We start from the raw sequence: 26006 nt of genomic DNA on the forward strand, positions 1-26006 counted from the left end.
CGCCTAATGCATCCCAAGACAGCATTGGCTTTTTTCACCGCCACGTCGCATTGTCGACTCATAGTCATCCTGCGGTCTACTAGGACCCCTAGGTCCTTCTCCTCTTCCGTTACTTCTAACCAATGCGTCCCCATCTTGTAACTAAAATTTTTATTAGTCATCCCCAAATGCATCACCTTACACTTTTTACTATTAAATTTCATCCTATTCCTGATACTCCAATTCACAAGCTCGTTCAAGTCTCCCTGCAGGATATCCCTATCCTCCTCCGAATTTACAACGCCTCCCACCTTCGTATCATCCGCAAACTTTATCAGCCCACTCCTGCAATCGGTTCCGAGGTCAGTTATAAATAGATTAAATAAAATGGGTCCCAAAACCGAACCTTGAGGCACTCCACTAGTAACCTCCCTCCAACCTGACAGTTCACCCTTTAATACGACCCGCTGCATTCTCCCCATTAACCAATTCCTTATCCACCTCTGGATTTTCAGATCGATCCCCATGTTTTTCAGTTTAACCAATAATTCCTCATGGGGTACAGTATCAAACGCTTTACTGAAATCCAGGTATATTAGGTCCACCGCATTTCCCTTATCTAATAAATCCGTTACTTTCTCAAAGAAGGAGATCAGATTCGTTTGGCACGATCTGCCCTTCGTAAAACCATGTTGTAATTTATCGCAATTGCCACTAACCTCCAGGTCCTCAACTAGTTTCTCTTTCAGAATTTTCTCTAATACCTTGCACACTACAGATGTTAAACTAACAGGCCTGTAGTTACCCGGATCACTTTTTTTCCCTTTCTTGAAAATAGGAACCACATTAGCTATTCTCCAGTCTAACGGGACCACCCCCGAGTTTACAGATTCATTAAATATTATCGCTAATGGGCCTGCTATTTCCCGCGCCAATTCCTTCAATATTCTCGGATGAAGATCGTCCGGTCCTCCCGACTTAGCCCCCTTAAGGCATTCAAGTTTTGTTTCTACCTCGGATACGGTAATCCCCCATCCTGAATGCCCCTCTGTAGTGGTGCTAGTATCCCTAATACCTTCATTGGCCTCATTAAACACCGATGCAAAATATTCATTGAGATATTGCGCCATGCCTAGATTGTCTTTAATCTCCTCTCCGGCAATAGTCTTCAGCGGTCCCACTTCTTCTTTCTTTGCTTTCTTCCTATTTATATGGCTGTAAAACCTCTTACTATTGCTTTTAATTCCCCTCGCTAGGTCCAACTCTACACGGCCTTTGGCCTTTCTCACTCTATCTCTACATTCTCTGACTTCGCTAAGGTAAGTTTCTTTACTAATCCCTCCCCTCTTCCACTCTTTGTACGCTTTCTGTTTTTTCCTAATCGCCCCTTTGAGTCGGTCGCTCATCCAGCTCGGTCTAAATCTCCTGCTTTGTAATCTTTTTCCCTTTTTTGGAATGCAGGCCTCCGACAGCTCATGCATCTTTAACTTGAAGTAATCCCAGGCTTCTTCTGCCTTTAGATCCATTAATACGTTTGCCCAATCCACTTCCCTTACCAGTCCCCTTAATTTGTTAAAATTGGCCTTTTTAAAATTATAAACCCTAGTCTTTGACTTAATTCTGTTACTCCTCCCATGTATTTTAAACCGAATTAGCTCATGATCACTGGAGCCCAAATTGTCCCCCACTACCACTTCCTCAACGAGGTCCTCACTACTTACCAGAATCAAATCTAAAATGGCCTCCCCCCTCTTCGGTTCAGCTACCACTTGATGAAGGAATTGATCAGCAAGCACATCTAGGAACATCTGAGCCCTATTATTACTACTAGCGTTTGTGCCCCAATCTATATCTGGGAAGTTAAAGTCCCCCATAATTACACAGTTTCTATTAGTAATTACTTCTCTAAACACATTAAATAGTTCCTTATCCATATCCTGGGTCGATCCCGGCGGTCTATAGCACACTCAGCTAGTTAGTAGAACCCTCAACCTTTTGAGGCCAGATATCTGAGCTACTCATTAAAGTCACTTTACATTCACCAGGATGTGTTGACTCAGGCCATCATATTGTGGTGAGAAACCCAGCACTGCTATAAATTAGTCTAGTGTACAACCTATTCATGTATAAAGCACACTGCTGGAGCTCTGCTAATAAAAGAGCATTAACCCTTTATCTGTGTGTTTGCCTAGATTTTCTTCTGCAAGACACTGTAAGGGAGGCCTGGAGCCCTTAAAATGATGTGGTGGGGTAGGGGACAAGAGGATAGAAGGAACCTGGAGCCCTAAAAGAGCAGCTATAGAGGGGAGTAGAGGACACTGAAGCACCAAAGAGTATCTTTGGTGGACTGGTGGGGGAGAAGGGGCTCAGAGCCCCAAAGAATAGGAAGTTACTTACCTTAAAGTACAGTAACTGGAGGTTCTTCGAGATGTGTGATTCCTAGCTGTATTCCACTGTGGATATGCATGTGCTCTATGAGCCTGGAGCCTGAGAATTCTGAAAGCAGTGTCCACTGGTCCGCACATGTGACTTGGCTCACCTTGTGCCCTGACCGAGGAGATAAAGGTTGGGGTGGAAACACTGCCTCTCCATTTCCTACTCTGCTGTAAACCAAAAGATGATCCAAAGCAGAGGGGAAGGAGGGCAGGTAGTAGAATACACATACAGACTATATCTTGAAGAACCTCAGGTTACTATAAGGTAAGTAACTTCCTCTTCTTTGAGTGCTGGTCACTATGTATATTCCACTGTGGGTGACTGACAAGCAGTACTCATGTAGGAATAGGGTACAAGGATGCAGGTGGCAGAGCCGAATGAAGGAAGGCCATTCCAAAGGATGCATCAGTGATATGGTCCTGAACTAAAGCATAATACCTTGCAAATGTGTAGATAGAACTTCACAGCTGCTTTGCCAATATCAAGTAGAGGCACTTCTTGAAGCGATGCCATACACGTAGCTTGCACCCTCATGGAATGAGCCCTTACCCCATGAGGGGGAGGAAGATTAAACATCTGATAGCAGAGCAAAATACAGCTCAAAATCCATATTGAGATTCTTTGAGAGGATATAGCCTGACCCTGAATTCTTTCCATTATGGCGACAAATAGCCCGGGAGACTTTCTGATAGGTTTTGTTCTGTACAGGTAAAACGCCAAAAAGCTTGTTGAATACTAAAGGAATGGTGCCTCCTTTCTTTTGAGGATGGGTGACATTTTTGCAAAAACCCAGATAAACACTGGTTTAGGTCAAACTCTGAAACTACAGTAGAGGTGAATTGAGGGTGCACATATAATGAAACTTTGTCCCTATGGAATATAGTCTAAGGAAGATCCTCCGTCAGCACTCCAAGCTCTTGGCTGAGATGATGGTTATCAGGAATGCAATTTTCATGGATAGGAGAGACATGGAGCAAGAAGCTAATGGTACAAAGGGAGGCATAGTGAGTACCAACATAATAAAATTTAAGTCCCATTGAGGAGCTTGCTTTTTTATTGGCAGAAAGGTTCCGATTAGGCCTTTCCAAAATCTGTTAGTGAGTGTGTGAAGATTGAGTAACCCTCTTAAGGTGAATGGTATGCACTGATTGCAGCCAAGTGGACATATAAGGAGCTCATGGACAAGCCTGCTATCTTTCAGGAAAGAGTATAGTCCAAAATAAGAGAACTGATGGGGCTATAGGTCTTTGATTGCCCATACAGAAAAATGTCTTCACTTGGCAAAATAGTATTTTCTAGTGGAATCCTTCCCTGAAAAGATGCTCTGTACTGCATCAGAACATAATATTTCTAAAACTATTTACCAGATAAAGGAATAAAGATGAAGCTTTGGACACTGGAGGTTCTGACCCAGACTCGAGAAGGAACTGGAGAGGTAGTTGGTCCAACCCACTCTTTATCTCCTCAGTCAGATGCACAAGGAGACTGAGGGCACGTGTGGACCAACGGGCACTACTTCCAAAATTCTCCAGCTCCAGATGCATTGAGCGCATGCCTACCTACAGTGGAATACACATAGGGACCAGCACTTGAAGAAGAACAGATACTGCTAGCTGTGCAATGAATAGATCGGGATGTCAGCAGCAGTGGAGTGCTCAGATGTAGCTCCTGTTCATAGCCAGAGAAGATCCTTATATGAACACAGCCTCAAGTAGAGGCAGGGGAGACGCACATTTTCAGGAAATCTAAACTACATATTTAAGTTGATGAGGAAGAAGTTTAATTCTAGATCAGCGGTTCTCAAACTGTGGGTCGGGACCCCAAAGTGGGTCGCAACCCCATTTTAATGGGGTCACCAGGGCTGTCGTTAAACTTACTTGGGCCTGGGGCTGAAGCCAAAGTCCAAGCCCCACCACGCACGGCTGAAGCCCTCAAGCTTCGGCACCCCCCCATGGCGGGGATGCTCAGGCTTCGGTCCCCCTTTCTGGGGTTTTCTAGTAATTGTAGTTGTCAGAAGGGGGTCGTGGTGCAGTGACGTTTGAGAAACCGTGTTCTAGACACTTCTCTATTGCCACAGAATTTAAATTAATTAATAGGCTTGTCCAGATAGCTTCCTGGTGAACATCTGCTTGGAAGTGTAATGTAGGACAATTAAGTGCTCCTACAAAGGTTCGACACCAGTAATTATTTTTTGTGGAAAGACATAAGCAAAAAATAAAGGCTCTCTCATATGTTGCCAGTGGTCTACATTTTGGTTTCCTGCATCAGTCCCCTTTTAAGAGAAATATCATTTGTTTCTATTTAAAAAAATGATCAATGTATTTCTAGGGTTAGGGTTAGGCTGGAATTTTAAAGGCTGCTTTATCAACACACTGTTGTTTTGATCTGATTATAAAGAAAAAATATGAAAGGCAATTAAGAAGGGCGTTGTTTTTTTTTTTTTTTTTTTTTAAACATATATCTGGTCAGAAAATAAATCAGTAAGGCTTTGCTCACAAATATGAAAGATAATAATGTACAGACTTTAATATAGTCTAGAAATTGTTTTAGAAAAATAAAATCAAATGCTGACATTTATGACAAAAAGTTCAATTTCAGAAGGGAGATTTAATCAAATGAACTATGAACAATAAAAAATGGCACTTCAGTTACTGTCACTTAATAACAGGCAAAAGCAACTTTAAAAAAATAAAAGGGATTTTTGTTCTGAACTGTTTCTTGATGTTTTTAAGTTTTGAGGCTGTAAAACCAGACCACTCACTTACTCAGGACTGAAAGAGAAGAGAAAGGATGATTTAATTCTAACTAGGGAAAGACAGAGACATAAATTATCTCACAGAAAAACTGCAAGTTATGAAACACCAACCTAAGTAAAACAACAACAACAACAAAAAACGTTTGTAGTCTTATGAGAAGGAAAATAATAAATTAAAATAGATGTTTGCTTTTCTCTGCAGATTGCATTTTCAAGAACCATTTCAGCACCTTAATTTAGATTTTTATGGTAGCAATGACTTTCTTTTCAAAAGAATCCATTATTTTCTAGGCTACAATCAATTCATGATCTGTACATCACTCACAGAGAAAAATGAAGTGCAGAAGAAAATATAAATTTAATATACCCATAGTCCTTCACAGATTAAATGGGCTTGCGCTCATAAAAAAAAAAAATGTATTCATACTGATCAATATACCCCTTGCCATATGTAAATTTTAACACACGACTACCATATTTCATAGTTATAACAAACCTTGCTAAAAATAAGTTCTGTAAACATTTTCAGAAATTAAATTTTATTGTGATACTATCACATACTCTTGCTGATCAAGAGAGAATTTTAGGAGTAAAAGTGTTTAGACTGAATTTTTATATTGTTTATAAGAACTTCATTGGTAATATGCTGTAATGTCCAAAGCTATAGGTTGAAGGTACTGTTGCCCACTAGAGTTTATATTTATAAGTACATAGGGCAGCAGTTTTTCCTTTTAAATGAAAAGATTCAGTCTAGCATACATACATACAATATATATGTTGTTATACCTCATTAACATATCTTTTTATGTTCTAAACTGATACAGCTTCAGTTACATATTCAGTTATGGACATAAATCTAGTCTAACTTACAAGATCATGCACTCAGCACTAATCTAACTCTGCTTTCCACTGAAGTTTTACCACTAACTTCAATTGGACCAGAATAAGGCTAACATTGAGCATTTTTGGAAATCCCACCTCAGTCAATAATAGGCCCAAAAGCAAGATTGGCTGCCAATATAAATGCAAGTGAAACTTCTCCAATTTTACAGTGTCTGTTTGTCACATCCACATTACATCTTTGAATGGGATTTTCAAAACTACCTAAGGAGTAAGGCACACATTGAAAGTCCATGGGACTTGGATGTCCAAGTCCTTCAGATGCCTTTGAAACGCCCACCTTTCATTTGCATTGTAACATTATTCACAGCATTTTAAAGTATTTAATTTTACTTTTAAGTAATGTGGACAACAATGTTTAAATCAACAGTTGCTAAACCAAAAAAGCAGGAGCACAAAAAAGGATTTCCACATATTATGATTTCAGAAAACTTTGCACCTAAGTTTTCAAAAGTGGGACCCTAAAGTTAGGCTCCTAGTTCTCCATTTAGGCACCCAAATAAGTGCCCTGATTTGCGAAAGATTTGAACAGCTCCCCAGAGACTGACGTCCATGGGAGCTGCTGGCAGCTAAGCACATATGAGAATGAGGTTGTGTATCTGTCAAGGGAAGAAAGGCCTTGTTTCCAACTTGATGGCCTTTCTGTCTCCATGTAGTACAATAACTTTTGAACTCTTTATCTGATCAATTCCAAAATTTCATGGAATATTCTAGGCTTCATTGGGCAGAATCCTATTGATTTTGGTGAAAAGTGGAAAACCAGAAAATCCTCACCCCACTCCAGTCTGCTTGACCCTCACATGATCCCTCACCCCTTCCCATTTTTGGCCAGTCCCCCCAGACGGGCTCTCTCTCCCATTAGTCAGGCCTCTCGCCAAACAGGTACTCAAAATACCTATGGGGAGGGGACATGGGGTAGAGCTGGGTTTACAGTTTGGCCTGCTTTAACAATGAAGTGTGCAAACCTCTAGTTTAGGTGTCTAAATGTGGATTTAGAAGCCTAATTTTAGGCTCCCACTTTTGAAAATCAGAGTCTTTGTAAATGTACAGGATTTTTTTCTACTCTTGAAACTACCTCTCTGTTCTTACTCCAAGATAGAGACCAGACCTAAAAGCAAACTTCTTCACTCAGCTGTACAAACAAGGTACTTTAATACTTGAGAGCTTTTAGGATGGATATAAAACTAGTTCTCTGGCAGTCACACACTTTCCATGCTCAGCAGGATATTCTATTATAGGGAAAGGGGAGTAGATACATTTCAGTGACTTGATAGTGTTCATGGAGATTCTACAGCATGAAAACAAACAGCCTCTCTCATAAGATTCTGAATCCTGATATTCCTTCTGAAACTGAACAGCCAATTAGAAGAAAAAGTGTACTCTATTGTGTGAGTCATTGACTGAATTACCTATTTCAGAGTAGGTTGCACAGCAAGGCATTTCCTCTGTGCCATCTTATTGAACATCAACAATGTCTCCTCAACAACTACAACCCTTCTGTGTTTTCAAGCTGTATGTTTGCTTGCTATAATAACCCTAATAGAACAGCTGGACAGCACACAATAATAATAATAATAATATTGGTTCAAACTATTCAATGGACCAAAGGAATTTAATCACATGCAGTCATGTATTTCAACAGTCCTTTGTGGATTTTAACTCTTACCAATTCATAGCAATTACTGTTTAGATTTTCTTCTTAATCATCTTCCTTGGTCTCAACATTGCTTTACTATAGGAAGGGATGGGCAAACTGGTTTGGGAACAGTAAAGAAGCAACAAACTGTCTAACCAAATATTTTAAAAAGGTTGAAAATGTTCAAGGGAGTTGCAAGGCTCCTCCTGTCTCTGTGTCTTTGAACTTCCTGTTTTTTGGTTGTGACAGTGTTTTGAGCTCTCCGGGGAAAACACAAAGTGTTTGAAATTTTGATAGAGATTTCTGAGTGATTCCAATCTCCATTTTGAGCTGTGGTTTTTGAGTTTTTTGTTCATGTGTTTTGTTTTGTTTTTTACACTTTGTCATTGCCATTAATGGGGAGGAGACATTACTGAGTATGAGACAAAATCATACTTTTGCTGCTGGGCTACTCAGGTAGCCTAAAGTTGGCTCAGGTGAAGTATATATTCATAGATGTGCACTGAGACTGCTAGCAGATAAACTAGTGTCTCAGTATCCTCAGAGTGTGATTCTTCATGGCCGACAAAGTTATCATCAGTTCCAATTGGTTTACAGTTTAGAGACAACAAGCAACCCAAATCAAAATCTTTGTCAGCCTCTATTGTGAATGCTTGAATGCAGGGACACAACGGTGAGGAGAGGAAGGGTTTTACTCTTCTATATACATCTTCAACAAAGGGACACAAATCACAAAAACACCAAACATGAGCTCAAGGAGATGAAGTCAGTATGGATGGCTGGAGGTGACCGCCCCATAGGACATCACATCTCAGGGGAGCATTATGAGTTTGGAAGGAACTCCACTGTACAAAGGAACCTTCTCTTGCCAGGTGTTTCCTTTAACTTTCCCCAACTTTCTATCTCTATGAAGCTATTCTGTATTTTCTCTTAATTTCTGTACTGACACACACCATATAAAGGGATTAAATTTTCTTACCAATATTAGGGTGTTTCAAAAGGCGACAGATTCTAGCTTCCCTTTCCAATTTCTGGTGATCTGCAAGAAAAAGAAACACAATCGTAGTTTTTTTGTTTAATCACGAAAAGGGACATCACTCCCCCATATGGTACTGTGAGTTGAAAAACATATGGTACAGTATGTGACATGTCATTAAAATCTATCCTCCTTCTCTTATTTAGAATCATGATTGTACATTTAAATTGTATGCCACACTGAATCAAGATACTACATCCACCCTTTGCTTTGTCTAGCTGCTAAACCTATAGTAGTTTTAGAAAAATCAACCTGCCTTCTCAGTGGGAGATGGGACATATTCACACCATGACCTATAATTATCAGATAATAAACTATGATTATAGAATTAATCAGAATGAAGACAGCCCTGAATCTTTAGAAAAATTCTAATCCTAGACTATTGTTTCAGTGATACCTAAGGTACTAAGTACACCACCAATGAAGTGCTAATATTCCATTGTAAAGACAACACTTTTCAACATGCAAGGGCATTATACCAACACAGTGATGCTATAGGAGGAGTGTGTAGCTAAATGATCAACAGCAGCATACCCCCACAATGCCTATATTACACTACTTCTCAGTTAAGCTGATTACCTGTTAGCCTAAGGATAACGTATGCTCTTTTGCCATTTATTCTGAAAGGTGTTTCTTTGTTGTGGATTGCTCTAATGTGGTCCGTGTATTCCAACACAGCCTAACAAACAAACAAGAACTTGTTCATAAAGAGTTATAGATATCAGATGGCTGGAGAAATATATTCTTCTAATGGACCTTGTAATCTTGTTTTCAGGGTCTTGTAGGGCAAAACTTCCAAAGAGACAAATGGAAGGTAATTCCTTTCATTTGTTCCTGTTAATTGATGTTGACCAGTTCCTCGTTATAATCCGACCCCCTATCCTTGTTTGTGTTTTTGTAGTAGAATGATGTAAAGCACAGTTGTTTCATAGCTGTGGAGTAACAAGATGACCACGTCTTTGACCACATCTTTGAACACAACTTGAGGTCAACAAATTAAATTATAGATCTCTGACAACAGCAACAGGATCAGAAACAGAACAGCATCAACATCTGTCTCACAAATACTGGATGTCACATCAACGGCATCTTATACCCAGCATGCTGGTGCTGAAGGACAACAATGTTGAAATATAAACTAAGGCCCATAAATTAAACTATAGCTCTTTTAATGTCATCATCACCATGTTTACAAAGTGTTATAGCCTCATCTTTCTTCCAGAGCAGAGTCCACTTTAGCAGCAGTCTCACTGTGGCTTGGCCTCATAAGTCAGTGTGCAGATGTTCAAGGGACTATGCAAAGGCATACAAAGGAAAATATAATGAGGATAATGGATAAACAAACAGTAAACTGGAAAATGGAATCACTCCCAGCCTCCCCTTTGCTGATCTCATATGCAGAAAAAGGGGAAATCAACTGCAGTACAATCAAATGAGCCAGAAAAAAGTAAGACAGAAACAGCTGTTGACCCTAGTTCTAAGTTGTCTTTGGTACTGTCTGTCTGCCAAGTGGAATCAACTCCTGACCACTGAGGCGCTCTCTCTCTCTCTTTTTCTCTTTGGCCCCCACTTACTACATGAACTGAAATGGTGACCAAAAAATACAGTGTCTGCTGTGTGTACATAAAGCAATCGCTGACAGGTTTCCTGCATGGGGCTGAACAAGATGCAGCATATTTGTTATTCGTGCTCGAAGTGTTTCTTCATATTATCCTTCTCCTCCATGTCCTGTTCTTCAACACCACTAGCACCAGCTGAATGGCCTAGCTTTAGTAATCACATGGATTCAGGCATGTGTGCATTTTAATGAAGACAGCGCCTGTGGGGAGAGAGGTATGGCTGTAACTGAATAAAGCACCTTATGTGCTAAAAAGACAGTTGAAGTAAACACTTAAGGGGAGACAGCTTACATGTTAAATAGCTACATGAAACAGTGCTGGCCACATATCTCTCTTTACCTGTCAATACAGAGAAGTGTCTTTATGGGCAGACAAAACAATGGTAGCTGGCAGATATCCATCAACCCTCTCTGTGGCCATAGTTTTGGTTGACTCTTCTTGTAGCTTTTGGAAAATCCTGACAGTCTTCCAGGCTGTCTCCACCACAGCCATAGCACCAGACCCTGTTGCACATGCTCCTTTTTACAGCATGATGCTGCCCAGCATTTGAACCAGGATCCTTCTGCAGGCACTTAATTAATTATTCTTTGCCTCCAGTGGTTTCTGTCCTCTGTGTTTTTAAATCTGAGGTCCTGTAACAGGCTAATGATGCTTGCCTGAAGTTACTTACCTTATTGGAACAAGTTCTTGAGATGTGTGGTCTCTATCTGTATTTCACTGTGGGATACGCATGTGCACCATGCACCAGGGTCCAGAAGAATTTTCCAAGCAGTGTCCATCGGTCTGCACCTGCACTCTTGCTCTCCTCCTTCAAGAGAAGGTAAGAGATGGTGCAGACTGACCACCTCTCTAGTTCCTTCTCTACCACAAATCATTTAAAGATCTGAAACAGAGGGGAAAGAGGGGCAGCTAATGGAATACAGATAGGGACCACACATCTCGAAGACTCCAGTAACAATAGGTTAAGTAACTTCCCTTTCTTCTTTGAGTGCTTGTCCCTACATTGGTGACTGACAAGCAGCACTCAGGTAAGAAGGAGGGTGTGAAGGAGCAGGCAAGATAGATGCATATAGGATCGCCACCCTAAAGAATGCATCATCTCTGGAGGCTTGAACTTGGGTGTAGCGCCTCGTGAACATATGAATAGAGCTCCACATTGCTGCTCTGCCAATGTCAAGTAAGGCCACTCATGAAGTGAGGCTACCGAGGCTGCTTTTGCTCAGGCGGGGTGAGCTCTCGCCCTGTGTGGTGGTGATGCACTGACTAATAAAGTGGGATACAGCACTTAGAGGTCCTCTGACGGGATGAAGGTTGTCCTCTCATTTGTTCCGCTACAGCAATGAATAATGTCAGTGACTTTCTGATCATTTTCCTTTTTTGCAGGTAAAAAAGCTAATGCACATCTCACACAAAGGGAACAGAAGAGACTTCGTTCATCAGAGATGTGAGGCTTTGGGAAAAACAAAGGAAACAAAGGAGAGTATATGGTCTGATTCAAGGCAGACGGGTTGACATTTGCAGGAAACTTAGAACATAAGAATGGCCACACTGAGTCAGAGCAAATGTCCATCTAGCCCAGTATCCTGTCTTCAAACAGGATACAATGCCCGGTGCTTCAGAGGGAATGAACAGAACAATCATCAAGTGATCTATCCCCTGTTGTCCATACACAGCTTCTGGCAAACAGAGGCTAGAGACACCATCCCTGCCCATCCTGGCTAATACCATTGATGGACCTATCTTCCAGTACATCCAATTCCTCCGAAAATGAAAAAGTTGGGTCCATTTTCATCAGTGGTGAAGTCCATACTGTTGCTAGCACAGGAGATGGGGGTGGATTTCTTTCAGAGTCCCTGATGCCTGATGGTCTCAGTCTTCCTAATGAGGATTTGGTGTTTCTAAACAGGGTTCTCACGCCTGCTGGGTACAGCTGGGAAAAGAGCAGTAGATACTGCACATGGAGGAGATTCAGGAATCTCCGAGGCAGCAAAAGCAGCATTTGTGGTCACCACTGATTGGAAAGGAACAAGGACAGAAGATGCAGTTTTCAAACCCTGATAACTGGGGCACAAATCTAAACCCTGCACCAGGGAGGCAGGGAGAATTACCTGCAGTAAGGATACCCTCAACTAACTATTCTGATAAAACTCTACAAAACTATATACAAACGTTAAGAATTTTTAAAAAAATATTTATTAAATGAGGAGAAAGAATCAGCTCCAGACACTGGCGGATTCTCTCTCAAACCATGTAGAGGTAAATAGGAACTGGAAAGGCCGGTGTTCTGCACCACCCTTTATGCCCTAGGTATGATGCATGCGGAGATAAGGGCATAGGTGTGGACCAACAGACACTGCTTGCAAGATCCTTCTGACCCCAGGCCTATGGAGCATATGTGTACCTATAAAGGGGTTTACAAACCCCATACTGAGCATAGGCAGAAGGGAGAGGAGAGTCTTTCCTGCTTACAAGCAAGCAACTTGATCACACCTCCACACAGCTGCCAGAACTGCCAATCCTTAAAACAGGCACCCACAGCTGTGGCCAACAGAGAAAACAAGACCTGCTATAAAGGGGAGAGAACAGAGCGGGAGAGGGAGACTTGATACAGCAAAGGGACTACAACCCTGCACCAGGCTGCCTCTGAGAAAGCAACCGGGAAGCAGAAGGAGATTGCAACTCTGGAATTCAAGGGCTGATAGACTCAGTTTAAGGTGTGCGTTCAGGAACTGATCAGATTGGAAACAAAGTGAAGAGGGCCATTTAAGAGAAGCTTAGACCCCTACATAGGCCACACCCACATGTGTTGACAGTACCCCACAGTGGAATACACATAGGGACCAGCACTTGAAGAAAAACCACAACATATAAGCAGGTCATCATCTTGCTGGAAAGTGTTAAGTGGATTTTGCCGACTCACTGGTTCAGCTATAAAGAAGGTGGGTGTGGCCCTCAGGCAGAGACAAATTTATGTTTGGGCTCCTGAGAGAAGGAACCCCAAGTGCAGGAAAATCAGGGAAGATGCCTTAGACTAGGAGAAATAGGGGGATTGAAACCTGAGACAAAGGCTTTGTCTGGAGTTTCATGGATGTAGTTTTGGAATTAGCATTTTGTTAACAAGCCAGACCTCAAGGAGAGGTGATTTTATATGGATTCTATGAAAGCACAGCTTTGTTTGGAGTAGAGGGGACATCACAGGCTTACACATCCATCAATGACCTGTGTGCAACACTTCCCATAACAACATGCTTTTGTAAACGTGACCACGTCGGAAGAGAAACCATCTGTCATCAGTAACTACTTGCACAGGCCATGGAACACCAATCCTCTCCAGTGTGCAAACCTTTGAAGAGAGACCACCTCTTACAAGCGACCACTTTTGCTAACTCCCATGAGTGGTCGCTCTGGACAGGTTTTACGGTATCAGAAACCAGTTTGTGGCTGCAATTGCAAAAAAGGTAATCAGAAATAGAGAATGTAAATGAAAATGAGATATGCATGGGGGCTCTTTAGAATTACCACAATAATGGAAGAGCTTGGACAAACCCTGTGAGAGAAATATTAAACCTCTTATATAGGATTCCATTGTGCTGACAAAAAAAGTTCTTAAAAACCCAGTGGATTACTGAATATGATGGGATTATCAACATTGGACATAATGTCATAATGCCACACAGCATGAGGTTGGAATGCTAAGCATAATCCACAAGGCCCATGTGGATACTGAGAAGTGTAAGAAACACAGCCTGAAATGCTCTATTCTGGCCAGACACAAATCACGCCATCAACAATAAAGCATCCAAGGGTGGACTCTGCAGTAAATACAGGATATAGAATGCAAAAGAACCACTGATACCACAGGAGATCACAGTTTTCTCTCAAAGGGATTCCAGACAAATTAACAAAAGCTAATGGTCCTCAATTTATGAGTAGTTCATTCTGGCAAATCTCTTTGACCAATCAGTTGAAGCACACCTTTATCAAGATCTTAGTATTCATAATTAAATATGTTAGCAGAAAGGTCAATGCAAATAGCAAAGAATTTCACTGTAAAAGTTCTGTTGAGATCAACAAATCCATATTTAGTACTTATTTAGTATTTCAGCACACCTCACAAAATGATTTTCTAGGATCATCAGTTCAGAGATTTATGGGCAGAAAATAAAAATCTTAGTGACAACATCTAACAAGCTTCTTGAGCTAAAGACAAATAAACCTGTAGGATTCACAAAAGAAGTACCGTATATACTCGTTCATTAGCCCGTTCATTTATAAGCCGACCCCCCAAGATGGTTGGGTAAAAATAGCAAAAAACTGTATGACCCCTTCATAAGCCGACCCTATATTTCAGGGGCTGGCAAACTTTGGCTCCCGGCTGTCAGGGTAAGCCACTGGTGGGTCAGGACGTTTTGTTTACTTGGAGCATCTGCAGGCATGGAGCCCCTCAGCTCCCTGTGGCCGTGGTTCGCCATTCCCAGCCAATGGGAGCTGCGGTCCTGCAGCTCCCATTGGCTGGGAACGGCGAACCGCAGCCACAGGGAGCTGAGGGGCTCCATGCCGAACCGCGGCCACAGGGAGTTGAGGGGCTCCATGCCTGCAGACGCTCCAGGTAAACAAAATGACAACGTATTAGATATTCAATTCAATGATTCCATAGAGTTTTAAATCATCATATTTTGGCGTAGACCCATTTATAAGCCAACCCTTATGTGTCACTTTTTTACCAAAAATATTCGGTTTATAAACGAGTATAAACGGTATCTATCAGGAACCTAGAATAGAAGAAATAGTACAAGAATGCCAAACTCCTATTACAAGTGGAACTGAATGTTAGATTTCAAATATAAAGTGGCTGGCAACCTACCAAGGTAACATAGATACCATAAAATAAGGATATAATCCCTGGGTAACCCTAACCCAATCACCTATATTTATAATCTTTGGAGAAAATCTGAATGACAGTTCTATAAAGATTTCCAGTGAATCAACAGATAGTATAATTAGGGACCCTGAGATTGTCAGAGTAAAAGTGGTAATAGAAATCATGTTCAGTAATGCTAATAATTAAAGCATCATCACAGAAGCCTGAACAATGGCCTAGAAATGCCAGCAGCACAAAGAGGAAATGCTAAAGCATCAGAAGAAGAAAAGATATTGAGATGTGGGTACACTGATGAAAAATACATTTGAAACTAAACTTTAAGCAGCTAACTGAAGACCTGCTGAAATGCTATATGTATAACAAACTCAGATAATTAACTGCAAATACTCTGAAGGTAGCAGGAACTTCCAAAGGCAAATAATGTAAGCTTGAGCATCAATTAAGTCAAAATTAAATAAGTAAAAACAATGCAACACCAACAATTTATTAAGGGATGGGAGGAACCACACCACCCAACAGCTGCACCACAAGATGTCTGGCTCCCTATACAACAACAATTATGAAAATAATATTATACTGTACATTATCTTAGGCAAGCCAAAGTATTAGGTTATCACTGTGCATATCTGTTTGGCATTATGATATCCTTCTGGCAATATGTTCAGTCTGTGAAAGAAATATGCACTACCCTGCAATAAATTTTAAATAATTAGGCTAGAGTATTAACTCTAACAGTATGCAATATGCAGTCAAATGGATTTAAATTTGCTCCTATCCAGTAAGGAACTGTAATCTGCTCTTACGTATATATATTTTTTAAAATTGATAAGATCTAGTTTTAGGCATAGCTGGGATAGGGCTATTTGTAGGTTTTTGTGCTATTATGGTCATATTGTGTGAATGTTTTAAAAAAACATATAAATACCCTTGCAAAAAGAGCAACAGTGATCATAATGTTCATTTCAGTAGGTTGCAAGTATAAATTTTCTTTGCATAAGTATACACAATAAGAGTACTTCTGTGACTTATTAATAAGGACTGGGACCATATAGATCATTGTTGCAACTAAGGTCCTGTAGTGGAACCAAATTTTGTATAAAAGGGGTCAAATAAGGTGTCTAAGACAAGGTTATTGTTTGCTGGTTATGATTATGCTATCTGTACGCATGTATCATTTTTATATTTAAAGTTATAAGTATTGGCTCTATATTATCTGTATTTCAAACTTGTGCTATGCTGCTGGGTGACATCCCAGACAATTTGGCATCAGCACTGCCTAGCTGCTTGATGGCCCATTAGGGACCATCAACTATACAGCTGACCCATTGAGAGATGGCAGATACACCTTGTGACTCAGCAAGGTATGCAGGGTCTTGCCTATGGACAGAACTCTAAGATTTTTTTCTTACCATGTGCCCGAATGCATGTCTTTGGGACAAAGAAAGCAGAGACCACATGGCAAGAGACTATAAAAAGCTGCTGCAGCTCCTCCATCTTGTCTTCAATCCTGTTTCTTACCTCTGGAGGGACTTTGCTACAAACGGAAGCTCTATAGAATCCTTTGCTACAAACAAAAGCTCTACATCCCAGCTGTGGATGTACTCCAGAGACTTGATTTGAACCTGTAGTTTATTCTATTACTGCTACAAGCCTGAACCAAGAACTTTGCCATTACTGTATGTAATTGATTCCATTTAACCAATTCTAGCTCTCATCTATATCTTTTTCCTTTTATGAATAAACCTTTAGAGTTTAGATTCTAAAGGACTGGCAACAACGTGATTTGTAGGTAAGATCTGATTTGTATATTGACCTGGGTCTGGGGCTTTGTCATTTGGGATCGAACCTCTTTTCTTTTACTGGGGTATTGGTTTTCATAACCATTCATCCCCATAATGAGTGGCACTGGTGGTAATACTGGGAAACTGGAATGTCTAAGGGTATGTCTACACTACGAAATTAGTTCGAATTTATAGAAGCCGGTTTTATAGAAATCGGTTGTATACAGCCGATTGTGTGTGTCCCCACATAAAATGCTCTAAGTGCTCTAGTCGGCGGACCGCGTCCACAGTACGAGGCTAGCGTCGACTTCCGGAGCATTGCACTATGGGTAACTATCCCACAGCTATCCCACAGTTCCCGCAGTCTCCGCCGCCCCTTGGAATTCTGGGTTGAGATCCCAATGCCCAGATGATGCAAAACAGTGTCGCGGGAGGTTCTGGGTACATGTCGTCAGGCCCCTCCCCCCCCCGTCACAGCAACGGCAGACAATAGATTCGCGCCTTTTTACCTGGGTTACCTGTGCAGACAACATACCACGGCAAGCATGGAGCCCGCTCAGCTCAGCTGAGCTCACCGTCACCATATGTCCTCTGGGTGCCGGCAGACGTGGGACTGCATTGCTACACAGCAGCAGCTGCTGCTAACTGCCTTTTGGCGGTAGACGGTGCAGTAGACTGGTAGCCTTCATCGGCGATCTGGGTGCTGGCAGCCATGGGGCTGCATTGCACCAGCCCCTTGCCTTTTAGCAGTAGATGGTGTATTACGACTGGTAAGCGTCCTATTACAAGTTGGCTCATCGCACATTAGCAGAGTCTTCCCTGAGCAGCAGATCGTGCAATAGGCCTGAAGGCCATCGTAATACACTAACTGCCAAGCGCCCAGTATTTGCTGCCAAGCACCCAGAAAGATGCCGAGGGCTATCAGTCACGCTGCACCGTCGTCTTAAGATGTAAAAAATAGATTTGTTCTGTATTCATTTGCTTCCCCTTCCTCCGTGAAATCAACGGCCTGCTAAGCCCAGGGTTTTCAGTTTAATCTTTGGGGGGACCATTCTGTGTGACAGTTGTTTGTGTTTCTCCCTGATGCACAGCCACCTTTCTTGATTTTAATTCCCTGTTCCTGTACCTGTACGCCATGTCGTCACTCGGCCCTCCCTCCCTCCCGCCCTCCTTCTCCTGGTCCATCAGATACTAGTTTCGCGCCTTTTTTCTGACCAGGCACCATAGCTAGCACTGGGATCATGGAGCCCGCTCAGATCACCGCAGCAATTATGAGCACTATGAACACCACGCACATTGTCCTGGAGTATATGCAGAGCCAGGACATGCCAAGGTGAAACCTGGACCAGCCGAGGAGGCGATTGCAGCGCGGCGAAGAGAGTGATGAGGAAATTGACATGGACATAGACCTCTCACAAGGCACAGGCCCCAGCAATGTGGAAATCATGGTGTCACTGGGGCAGGTTCATGCCGTGGAACGCCGATTCTGGGCCCGGGAAACAAGCACAGACTGGTGGGACCGCATCGTGCTGCAGGTATGGGACGATTCCCAGTGGCTGCGAAACTTTCGCATGCGTAAGGCCACTTTCATGGAACTTTGTGACTTGCTTTCCCCTGCCCTGAAACGCCAGGATACCAAGATGAGAGCAGCCCTCACAGTTGAGAAGTGAGTGGCGATAGCCCTGTGGAAGCTTGCAACGCCAGACAGCTACCGGTCAGTCGGGAATCAATTTGGAGTGGGCAAATCTACGGTGGGGGCTGCTGTGATCCAATTTGCCAGGGCAATGAAAGACCTGGTGATATCAAGGGTAGTGACTCTGGGCAACATGCAGTCAATAGTGGACGGTTTTGCTGAAATGGGATTCCCAAACTGTGGCGGGGCCATTGACGGAACCCATATCCCTATCTTGTCACCGGAGCACCAAGCCACCGACTACGTAAACCGCAAGGGGTACTTTTCAATGCTGCTGCAAGCCCTGGTGGATCACAAGGGACGTTTCACTAACATCAACGTGGGATGGCCGGGAAAGGTACATGATGCTCGCGTCTTCAGGAACTCTGGTCTGTTTCGAAAGCTGGAGGAAGGGACTTTCTTCCCGGACCAGAAAGTAACCGTTGGGGATGTTGAAATGCCTATCGTGATCCTTGGGGACCCAGCCTACCCCTTAATGCCATGGCTCATGAAGCCGTACACAGGCAGCCTGGACAGGAGTCAGGACCTGTTCAACTATAGGCTGAGCAAGTGCCGAATGGTGGTGGAATGTGCATTTGGACGTTTAAAAGCGCGCTGGCGCAGCTTACTGACTCGCTCAGACCTCAGCGAAAAGAATATCCCCATTGTTATTGCTGCTTGCTGTGCGCTCCACAATATCTGTGAGAGTAAGGGGGAGACATTTATGGCGGGGTGGGAGGTTGAGGCAACTCGCCTGGCCGCTGATTACGCGCAGCCAGACACCAGGGCGGTTAGAGGAGCACAGCAGGGCGCGGTGCGCATCAGAGAAGCTTTGAAAACGAGTTTTGTGACTGGCCAGGCTACTGTGTGAAACTTCTGTTTGTTTCTCCTTGATGAACCCTCCAACCCCCCCTCCCCCCGACCCGGTTCACTCTACTTCCCTGTAAACCAACCACCCAACCCCACCTTCCCCTCCCCAATTCGAGCACCGCTTGCAGAGGCAATAAAGTCATTGTTTTTTCACATTCATGCATTCTTTATTAGTTCCTCACAGACGTAGGGGGATAATTGCCAAGGTAGCCTGGGATGGGTGGGGGAGGAGGGATGAAAAAGGACACACTGCATTTTAAAACTAAATCTTATTGAAGGCCAGCCTTCTGATGCTTGGGCGATCATCTGGGGTGGAGTGACTGGGTGGACGGAGGCCCCCCCCACCGTGTTCTTGGGCGTCTTGGTGAGGAGGCTATGGAACTTGGGGAGGAGGGCTGTTGGTTAAACAGGGGCTGTAGCGGCGGTCTCTGCTCCTGCTGCCTTTCCTGCAGCTCAACCATATGCTCGAGCATATCAGTTTGATGCTCCAGCAGACGGAGCATTGACTCTTGCCGTCTGTCTGCAAGCTGACGCCACCTATCGTCTTCAGCCCGCCACTTACTCTTTTCATCCCGCCATTCAGCCCGCCACCTCTCCTCTCGTTCATATTGTGCTTTTCTCATGTCCGACATTGACTGCCTCCACGCATTCTGCTGTGCTCTATCAGCGTGGGGGGACATCTGCAGCTCCGTGAACATATCGTCCCTCGTCCTACGTTTTCTCTTTCTAATGTTCACTAGCCTCTGCGAAGGAGAAACATTTGCAGCTGGTGGAGGAGAAGGGAGAGGTGGTTAAAAAAGACACATTTTAGAGAACAATGGGTACACTCTTTCATTACAAGGTCGCATATTTCGGCTTGCAGGCAGCCATGGTAGGCCACAGTGTTTTGGCTTTTTTAACCTTCTTAACATGCGGGAAAGGTTTCAAACAGCAGCACATTTCCCATATCAAGGATGAATTGGGTTGTTCATTTAAAATGGGTTTTCAATGTAAAAGGTTTCCCGGTTAACATGCGGCACAAACCCAAGTAAACCACCCCCCCCCCACACACACACACGATTCTCTGGGATGATCACTTCACCCCTCCCCTCCACCGCGTGGTTAACAGCGGGGAACATTTCTGTTCAGAAGAGCAGGAACGGGCGCCTCTGAATGTCCCCTTAATAAAATCACCCCATTTCAACCAGGTGACCGTGAATGATATCACTCTCCTGAGGATAACAAAGAGAGATAAGGAATGGATATTGTCTGCATGCCAGCAAACACCGGGACCATACGCTGCCATGCTTTGTTATGCAATGATTCCAGACTACGTGCTACTGGCCTGGCGTGGTAAAGTGTCCTACCATGGCGGACGGGATAAGGCAGCCCTCCCCAGAAACCTTTTGCAAAGGCTTTGGGAGTACATAAAGGAGAGCTTTCTGGAGATGTCCCTGGAGGATTTCCGCTCCATCCCCATACACGTTAACAGACTTTTCCAGTAGATGTACTGGCCGCGATTGCCAGGGCAAATTAATCATTAAACACGCTTGCTTTTAAACCATGTGTAATGTTTACAAATATTTACAAAGGTACACTCACCAGAGGTCTCCTGTGTGCCCTGAGGGTCTTGGGTGAGTTCGGGGGTTACTGGTTCCAGGTCCAGGGTAACAAACAGATCCTGGCTGTTGGGGAAACTGGTTTCTCCGCTTCCTTGCTGCTGTGAGCTACCTACAGTACCTCCATCCTCATCTTCCTCGTTCCCCGAACCGTCTTCCCTGTGTGTTTCTCCAGTGAGAGAGTCATAGCACACGGTTGGGGTAGTGGTGGCTGCACCCCCTAGAATGGCATGCAGCTCCGCGTAGTAGCGGCAAGTTTGCGGCTCTGCCCCGGACCTTCCGTTTGCTTCTCTGGCTTTGTGGTAAGCTTGCCGTAGCTCCTTAATTTTCACGCGGCACTGCCATGTGCTGTTATGGCCTCGGTCCTTCATGGCCTTGGAGACCTTTTCTAATACTTTGCCATTTCTTTTACTGCTACGGAGTTCAGCTAGCACTGATTCATCTCCCCATATGGCGAGCAGATCCCGTACCTCCCGTTCGGTCCATGCTGGAGCTCTTTTGCGATCCTGGGACTCCATCACGGTTACCTGTGCTGATGAGCTCTGCGTGGTCACCTGTGCTCTCCACGCTGAGCAAACAGGAAATGAAATTCAAACATTCGCGGGTCTTTTCCTGTCTACCTGGTCAGTGCATCTGAGTTGAGAGTGCTGTCCAGAGCGGTCACAATGAAGCACTGTGGGATAGCTCCCGGAGGCCAATAACGTCGAATTCCGTCCACACTACCCCAATTCCGACCCGCAAAGGCCAGTTTTATCGCTAATCCCCTCGTCGGAGGTGGTGTAAAGAAACCGGTTTAAAGGACCCTTTAAGTCGAAAGAAAGGGCTTCGTCGTGTGGACGTGTCCAGGCTTAATTCGATTTAACGCTGCTAAAGTCGACCTAAACCCGTAGTGTAGACCAGGCCTAAGGGAGTTGCTTGTGTGACTTGTGGTTAGCCAGTGCGGTAAAACCAAAGTCCTCTCTGTTTGGCTGGTTTGGTTTGCCTCAGAGGTAGAAAAACCTTGGGCTGTAACTGCCCTGCTTTAAGCAATTTGTCCTAAATAGGCACTCTCAGAAGTGTCCTGCCATAACCAGCATCGTTACAACTTCCAAGATAAAAAATTGTAAATGCCCAAGTAAAAAGTATAATATTAAGTCTCTTTTAATACCACTATTTGTACTATTTTTGAAAAAAATATGAATTTTAAGTGTAAGAATTAAAGTCTATACAAAATACTACAATAAGACAAAAGTACCATAAATCAACAGCTAATAACAAAGGTAAAGAGACATTACTTTTACACAAAAAGTTTTTCTTTTGGCAAATAAAATTACACCAGCTAAACAAATGCTAAGATTGAAACACTACATATTTACTCTTAAATACAATCATTGTATATCACAATAAATATATGTTAAAGTTACTTCTGACAATATTAAAGAGTAGACAAATTTAAGAAACATAACCACCAAATACACACCAATGTTAGCATCAATCTTTTAGCATTTGAAACTAGACAACTATTTAGGACAGTGTCACTTTAAAGTTATAATACTGTGTCACTCACCAATTAAGAAATGTATGTACAAGAACACTGACAGATTAAAATAAAAAGAATCCCTATCTCTGTTATTATTAACACCTAAAATTAATGAAACAAATAATTTGAAACTCTGTTGGTTTGTTTTCTATCACTTGTCCTATTTCTTTTACTTTTTTCACTTCTGTCAGCTTGAACAATGAAAATAAATGAAGCGGTTTCACCTGTGGTCCTGGTTAGTATCATTTTCCGTCACGCATACCAGCACAAAGTTTCAATAACTAAGTTGCACGCAGTATAGGGGAATGTTGAAATCCAGCCAAAAACAAGTTTGCCTTAGAATAAAATAGGAAATATTTCCAATAATCTCAGGCAAATAATAAAATATCCTGGTGCAGATACTTAGCTGATGTAAACTGTCATAGCTCCACTGCCCTAACAGTACCCCTTTAAAAGATCCTAGGTTAAAGCACTCATAAGACTAGCACTCAAGGCCTGATCCTTTAAGATGTCGAGTGTCTCTGCTGAGCACTCAAACTCACTCTTTGTTGTGTTGGTTCTACTGGGCTAACAGCAGTAACAACAGCAGTAAAACACTTATAGTTGTATCATAGACTCTGAATACACACAGGTAGTTCATCTCTTATTATCACTACCCAATAACTTTTCAAAGTTGAACCAGAGTCTAAGAACTGACATAATACAAAATTAATTTATCACTATAAACAAACACTTATTAAATTTAACAGAGAATAAAACTCAAATGCAAAATTTGTCTAAAAATGTGGTCAGTATATTCTTCTATATGTAGGACATCATTTCCTTATACCACACAGCATAAGGTCAGAATGCTAAGCATAATCCAAAATGCCCATATGGTTACTGAGAAATATAAGAACAAAGCCTGAAATGTTGTATATTCTGACAGGAAAACAGTATTCAGTACAAAGCACAATTTATATCAAATGCTGTAAATATACCCCCCATAATAGTTTTACTCTGTAAAATACATTACAAGAAACTGAACCAATTGGGTAGATATCCTAGATTAAGTAAAGAGGTGCAAATACAAGACACTTGGCCCAATCTTGTGATACGCTCAGAACCCTCATCTCCAACTGACATCATTATGATTTGAATACCATTTAGGATGTGTGTTTTTTTTAAATGACATTCTGTACATGTTCTTTCAGTGAACTATATAAATAGCAATAGCACCATTCCAAATGTTAAGTGACTAGTAGAACAAATACAGTGACAAACTGAAGGTACTGAATTCTTCTTGCCTGCTGACTTTCACATTGCTCACTGTGCATCTTTAATTAGCACTTTCACCAAAAAGATATCTTTCCCTCATAGCTTATACTCAGTTTCTCTTAATATCTATTTTCTAGACACAATCAAACATCAAATTGCAAGGAATTGCCAATTAATGTATCATGTGGATACAATGGGTGCACCCAGAGGTGTGTGAGTAATCATCACCACCACACTCTCGTATGTCTTACTGCATATCATGCTAAGGAATGTTCCTGCTCTCCTTGTGCACCCAAAAATTCTCATCAAGTCAATGGAAGTTTTGTGTGTGTAAGGAACTCAGGATTGTGCTGGAAAACAAATATTCTATTCATGAGATTTCCTCTCTTTCAATAGCTGGATTTAAAATAATACAAAGTTCTGATACATAGGAACATATTTTGCCCTGTTTTATATGCAATGTTGCTTTCAAAATATGAAGTGTTTGAGCTGAACTTTTATTAGGATTGTATATGACAATCTAAGCTTATAATACATGACTTCCTAATTGCCAACAATTGAATTAATTAGTGTATTAATTATGGTCCTTTGGGGAATCACAGCAAACAATGCCTTAACAGCACATCCAGCTAGATGTACTGCAAATATGAAAGTCCAATGAAACAGCACACTTGCTTTTTTCATAGTGCATGATTATTTCATGCTATAAAATGTTTATGCTTAATCCATATTGAGAAGCAAATCTTTGCATAAAATATACCAAAAAATGAAATTTAGTTGAAGGCCAAATTACTGCAAACTAAAAAAGGAATTCATCTCATGTTGACAGTATATAAATCATTACTGCTAAGACTGTGTACACATCCCAATATGAGGGAGGAGAGGAGCTGAGCAGCAAGAGAAAAATCAGGCTTTAATGCCAAACATATAATTAAAAACGTAACATGTCAAAAAAGAGTTATATACTTATTTCTCTCTCTCTCATTTAGCTGTCTATATGTCAATTATAAAAGAATTGTCTACCACCTTCATATTTTTTCCACCTGAGAAACTAAAAATTTTTACCATTCTATCTCTGTTTAACACATACACAGAGATAAGAGAAACTCAAACTCAAGAAAACAGTCAGGACAATTCTATTTGTTTTGAGTTTCATAAAAAAAAATCTCAAAATGCAAGTGAGGAGCTTAAACATCAGCAAGGTAAATCCAGACCTTTTTCCTGTGTTCTAAACTAGTTTATTAAAGCAAATCTCTTTCTTCTGCTATTGCAGACAAGCTACTGACATCTATTCACAATAATAAATAGTCAACATGATGGGAGAAAGGGCATGGGCTCTGAAATGATTTAGAGGACAGAAGCAATGGGAACAATAAGATTTTATAAATGGAAAGGGTTTTCTTTGAAAATACTATTGCCTGCAGCTAGATGTAGATAACTTTAATGGAACATGTAGCTAATGAACATATTGAAGTATATGACATTTTCAGATTCTACAACGACTAATGAAGCTCACAGAAACCTGGAAAAATATACAATATGAAACATTGAATTTGCGACACTGATTGTATGAATGGTCAGACTTGAACTCCTTGTGGATTACTAGGAACTGAAGGTTGTACCATTACCATGTATCCTTGACAGTAGATTTTTCCAGTAGTTATTTCCTCCAGATAGGCAGTATCTTGAACTTGACATATGATTTCTGTGGCAAATGGTTTAAAGAATCTCCATATATGTTTGGTAATAAATGGGCAAATAAATGTAGGAATTTGAGGGGAGAGGATGTTGGGGGGATAAAGCTTAAAGTTTTGGAAGTATTTAACTTATTTATACTGAATATACAAGTTCCTTGGATGAGGCCATAACACATTTTGTAAGAGCAGAGTTATTAGCACTGCTGTCCTAGCCTAAATTTCCTTTTAATATGGTATCCTGCACTTCAAATCCCAAACTGCCATCACAATACGCATGCACAAATTGAACTTTCCAGCATGATAAGAACTCCTCTTATTTCAAGTGTGGATGTGTCCCCATTGTAACAAGCAGCTATGCAGAACATCAAC

General features: G+C 41.9%; 1 protein-coding gene across 18 annotated transcripts in view; it reads right to left on the reverse strand.

The window, feature by feature from the left end:
- Nucleotides 1-26006, reverse strand: part of CAMK2D (calcium/calmodulin dependent protein kinase II delta) — a 266772-nt gene that overhangs the window by 162099 nt on the left and 78667 nt on the right. For all 18 annotated transcript variants that reach the window (XM_034771697.1, XM_034771680.1, XM_034771682.1 and 15 more), the window contains exon 3: nucleotides 8686-8745. In XM_034771697.1, the coding sequence (XP_034627588.1) occupies nucleotides 8686-8745 (60 nt within the window). The remainder of the gene's footprint in view (nucleotides 1-8685; nucleotides 8746-26006) is intronic.

This window comes from Trachemys scripta, chromosome 5 (assembly GCF_013100865.1).
Source record: "Trachemys scripta elegans isolate TJP31775 chromosome 5, CAS_Tse_1.0, whole genome shotgun sequence".
Lineage (NCBI taxonomy): Eukaryota > Metazoa > Chordata > Testudines > Emydidae > Trachemys > Trachemys scripta.